Source organism: Penaeus japonicus, unplaced genomic scaffold (assembly GCF_977035675.1).
Source record: "Penaeus japonicus unplaced genomic scaffold, GWHDUDI00000001_assembly GWHDUDI00000002, whole genome shotgun sequence".
In the NCBI taxonomy this organism is placed as follows: domain Eukaryota; kingdom Metazoa; phylum Arthropoda; class Malacostraca; order Decapoda; family Penaeidae; genus Penaeus; species Penaeus japonicus.
The window spans coordinates 16,941,920-16,946,919 of NW_028234404.1; the positions used below are offsets into that span (position 1 = coordinate 16,941,920).

At 34.0% G+C, this 5,000-nt stretch overlaps 2 protein-coding genes across 2 annotated transcripts in view; one reads left to right on the forward strand and one right to left on the reverse strand.

Moving 5' to 3' along the window:
- The first annotated feature begins 545 nt into the window (after nucleotides 1-545).
- Nucleotides 546-4,313, forward strand: LOC122253087 (protein tipE). Its single transcript, XM_043015884.2, has 2 exons — nucleotides 546-1,354; nucleotides 1,909-4,313. The coding sequence occupies exons 1-2, from the start codon at nucleotides 546-548 to the stop codon at nucleotides 1,916-1,918; spliced, it is 819 nt and encodes a 272-aa protein (XP_042871818.1). The 3' UTR covers nucleotides 1,919-4,313.
- Nucleotides 4,314-4,553: 240 nt separating this feature from the next.
- The window catches only part of Mat89Ba (nucleolar protein 6 Mat89Ba), a 16,469-nt gene continuing 16,022 nt past the window's right edge, over nucleotides 4,554-5,000 (reverse strand). Inside the window, exon 21 of the mRNA XM_086548114.1 lies at nucleotides 4,554-5,000. This exon is cut by the window's right edge and continues 88 nt beyond it. Coding sequence (XP_086404240.1) covers nucleotides 4,954-5,000 — 47 coding nt within the window. The 3' untranslated portion in view covers nucleotides 4,554-4,953.

Sequence of the window (5,000 nt, forward strand, 5' to 3'; positions counted from 1 at the left end):
CAAACTCCTTGCCAATGAGAAGTGACTCTAATTTCTCCCCTTCATTTGCAAACGGAAGTGTCTCATACACCCATCTGTGTAAGAGTCTTTTCTTGTAAATATATAAACTTAAAGTGCCTGGTTATATAGTTTATGTATAAAGCCCTAGTTAAAAAAAAGTATAATACTCAAAGTTTAGTGTGTAAGCACATGGTGTGATTTACTTGCCACTTTGGATTTTTTTGATATTCATCATTATTGTGCGTGGACCTCTGGTTAACAATCTCGTCCTTCCCTTCAGGTCCAGCTTTACAACTACCAAATTGTAAAATTGTATTTGTTTTCCTTTGCAATGCAGTGGTATTGATTGATTAGCTACCGAGTCTCCCTCCCTCCAACCAGGGCCAAGGAAAGCCAACCAACCACCAAACACCTAAACCCCTTAAACTCCCTTGGCCGTCACTAACACTACTTGCCTTCCTTCCTTGACTTTACCGTCCGCCTGCCGCCGCCACATTAACTGTGTCCACTCTTGTAGTATTCTTCTGTGTCTCTAACTAAGCATCATGGAAGGGGAGGAACAACCAGAAGAATCCTTCGCCGTTAAGCTGAAGTATTACACGACCCTGACCATGGGAACAACGGCATGTCTCTCATCCTTCATCTTCATGTTCTTGATTCCGTGGATACTGGATCCATCTATATCCACTCTCATGGCTAACTTTGACCCAGAGCAGGTGTTATGTAGGACTGTCAGAACAGATCATTTGGTGAGCATGAAGAACTGTAGCTGGTCATCGTGTAAGCATGGCTGCACCACGGACCAGTACGAATGCGACCAGATATATGTGGACTACATGCACGTTCCCTTTAGCGAGTACGACGAAGAGAGCTTCGAGATAGACGAAGATCTGTGGGTTGGACGTGGTGTCCCCCTCTTCATCAACATCAAGGCCTGCGGTTACCCGCCCCAGACGAACTGCTCTACCTTCGCCGACAAGCACGGTCCCGAGGGCTCTGTCTTCGCCTGCCATTACTCCCGCGCTGATCCTAACATGGTCATCACTGAATACTCGTGGTGGAAGGAGGTGAACAGCATCATCCTGGCCCTCCTGATCCCAAACGTCCTGTGTGGGTTCTCCCTTGGTCTGGTGACCTACTGGTGGTACCCCGGGTGCCAGAAGAGGCGCTGTCAGTACCAGCTCCCGCCCGACCAGGAGGACGCGTCTTCTAACAATGCTGACGACGAAGACGACGAAGAGGGGGAGCATGATGAGGAAAGGGATGGAGCAAAGAAGGGAGATGAAAGTGACATGAAGAACAGACCTCAAGAAGAAGAAAAGGACCGTGATACATCCATCAGCATGCCTGAAGAGTAAGTAAATCATGATTTCCAGCTCGCTACTCATAGCACTGAAGTAAATTTTCAGCGTTACACATCAAATCGGCTCTCGCGAAGGACAAGATATTTCACTTCGCCCCTTTGTCTGTTAGTGTAGATCACATCCTATGATAATTCAACTTGGATATATCTTTGAATACGGTTTCTTTATATTTATTCCTTTTCAGGACTGTTTATACATTTGTTTTGATATAAAATGACAAAAAATGTCTGTCCCAAATAACTGATTGGGGACTACTCATAATGCATGCATGAGACCTCATCACTATGTCAAATTGGTTTAATAAGTAAATATATGAATATGCAACTGAACATAATTGTAATATTCTAAAATAGTTCTTTTTTGTCATGGTTCATATACTCATGGTAATAATCGCTATAGTGCAGTTACTGTATTGATAAGAAAGTCAAGATTCTTTTAACTAAACACAAATACAGTCCAATTTTTTCTCAATTGTGAATTTTGGCAGACCTATTTTATCAAAGAGTATATTAAGTCATGTTAATGCTCTAATTTATATTTTCAGGAGAGTGTGACTACTGGATAACGGGGCTGTTGGACAAAGTGGAGGATGAAAATAATGCTGCTGTCAGTCAAAATAAGATGCAAATTTTTAAGAAGAGGATAGCAAGGCCCTGCCATTGCAAAGAAAATGAGAGAAGAAAAAAATATATAAAAGAAAGCAATCTCTATACTTGTATTCTTGCTTGTTCTAAGAAAACTTTCATGCTAAAGAAATGAATCATATATATATTAAAAATTTGTAAAAAAAAATAATGATAATAATACATATATATACACATGTTAAGTGTAATCTCCTTATTCCTCTTTTTCCTCATCTCTCTCTGTGAATTCAAAGTGTAAGCCTTGCCATAAGAACAACTATAACCCTTGCTGTCACCAGTGTTGTTAGATTAAAATGCCAAAAAAAAAAAAAAAAAAAAAAAAAAAAAAAAAAAAAAAAATCTGCCTTCAGCCCCTACTTCTTTTCAGGAATAAAAACAAAAAAACACCAACCTTTTAGAAAAAAAAAAACTTCCATATATCCCATCTATTTTAAGCTTTGACTTAAAAAAAAAACACTTTAAAAGGCTTCTGTAACAACCTCTCCCGGGCAAAGACCAAAAGCCCATACAATGATGCCGATTCGAGTTTCACCTGCGAGTTACACTACATCTTTTCTCTCTTGTTTTTGCTCTGTGTAGCTGCACTTTCGATGGAAAGATTTTCTTGCACTATGTAATGGTTAAGTGAAAATGGTTAACCAAATGATTATTTCAAAAAAATGATAATAAAAAAATGCAAAAAAATAAAATAAATAAATAAAAATATATCTTCTCATTAAGTGGAAAAAAGCATCTCGGTTTACTTCACTGCTAAGAAATACATACTATTTGCCGAGGTCACTGATAACTAGTTGTAGTTCTTTCATCAAATTTTGTAGCTGATAAGTCATACAAATTTATAGATGATCTTTTTATGATAGTGAATAATTTGCTTTTAACCTCAGCAGTTGCAGATAGCCATTCACTATTCTACATATATTTTGTTTGGAAAAGTTTTACAACTTGTCAGAACTTTTAAACAAATGGAGGAAAGATATATATGTTACGTTACCAATTACAAATTCTTTACTGTTATGTATTTTAGTTTCTAGAAAGATTATGATGAACTCAAGATGGCATTGTATATCAATTATGCATTCAAAATTATTACTTTGAATGTCATTTATCAAAGAACAGAGATGCATTTGATCATCACTCTTGTTATTATTACTAAGAAAATCTACTTCATGTTACAAAAAGAAAGCAAGTAACTCAGTCTCAAGGGAAAATTGTTATATGTTTAATATATTAATTTTCGATACTGCAGTTAAACTATTATCATGTGAATATTGGAATGTCAGTTGTAAGTTATGTGAAAGCACATCATATCCCATACGAAAGCACAAAAAAGCTTTTGCTTATAATATTTAAGAGTACCATAAGAGACATGATTGTTGATTGTTATAAAAAAAAAACATTTATTAATTGTTTTTCTTTTTTTTTCTTTTTTCTTTTTTTGCATCTACTTTTCTTTAAGGTATTCAGTTAGAGAGATATCCCTGTTTAAGATAACAAATCTACTTACAGCTGTGTGTTCCAATTATCTTTCTTTTAAGATGTGTGAATTAAATATAATGAGAACCTGTCACTTTCTTACAAAAAAAAAACTAAGAACTAAAATATTAAAACAGTATTTATAACTTTGACGGCCTTTGTGCACAATTAATCTGTCAACTGTACGTCCTGTGTCCATTTGTCAAAATTTTAAGGGAAAGAAGGGAGGCTCTACAGTGGCAGACTATTACAAATTATATTAGCAAATATTGTAGAATTCATAGTACACATTTGTTACATTGAAGAGCCTTCTTCTTAACCTTTTGGTTGTAAATATACATCTATTTTTTTCATGCTTGTTTTAGCCCTGCATGTGCGATGACAGTGCTACAATACTCGAATACAGTTAACAAGTATTATACTGTTAGAAACCTATTAGCTACCCTTAGATGACACAGCGTTTACCAACCTGGTGCTATTATTTCACTGAATTAGCTTTTATCATCATTAATTTGTCAAATTTACCTCTCTTAGGTAATACTTGCATAGTTTACAGTACCATGATGTTCCTTATCCTACAAAGAGAAAGTAAAAACATTTATTATAAATCATTTAGGGTAAGAATATGCACCTCATATTGGTCAGAATTCCCACACAAAATAATACCATTTTTCTGTCATCAAACAACTTCCCACCAGGATCCCTGTTGCCTCTTTTGCAACATTATCCTCTGTAATATCTTGCATATGCATTACAAATATAACTGCACAATATTTGTGCTTGTTGATGCTTAAATTTCTACACAAAGTTTGCAATAAAGATTGCTCAACAATTTTGTTTTATTATTCCCTTTTTCTTATATTCTTTATGTAATGACCATAATCAGGAGCAAAAACTTCAGAGGAAATACAAAAATAAGCTACATAATCTGGCTCCAAGTTACTGCCAAAAAGTTATCTTTAAATCAAAACAAATATAAAATCTATACTTTTCATGATCTAAAAAGTTATATCTTTATACATATTACACAGCTAAATTCATTATATACTAGAGATGCAAATAAAAATTCAAGATAACTCATCACAAGTTTTATTCTTATTTTTTTGCCATTTTGTATATATACTTACAAAAATTATGAACATCTTGTAAAATACCAAGAAAAAAAAATAGATTTGGGTATTTGTTAGAACCAAACAATGAATTCTGACAAAAAATTGTCAATATAACCAGTTTCCCCCCTTAAAATAAAAAACGAGAAAGCAGAAAAACAGTAACACATAAATCTGAGGGGGAGAAAAATAAAAATCAACCATAATAATAATAATAATAATAATAATAATAATAATAATGATAATAATAATAACAATAATGATAATAATAATAATAACATTAATAATTATAATGATGATAGTACAACAATATCAGAAGAGTATAATAATAGGTAACAAAAATATAATAACCTATATTTGACATTATTCATTCTTTATGCTTATACTCTCAACAAGCCCTGTACCAATGA

Coding starts and splice junctions, on each gene's coding strand:
- LOC122253087 (XM_043015884.2), top strand. CDS start 546: ATGGAAGGGGAGGAACAACCAGAAGAATCCTTCGCCGTTAAGCTGAAG.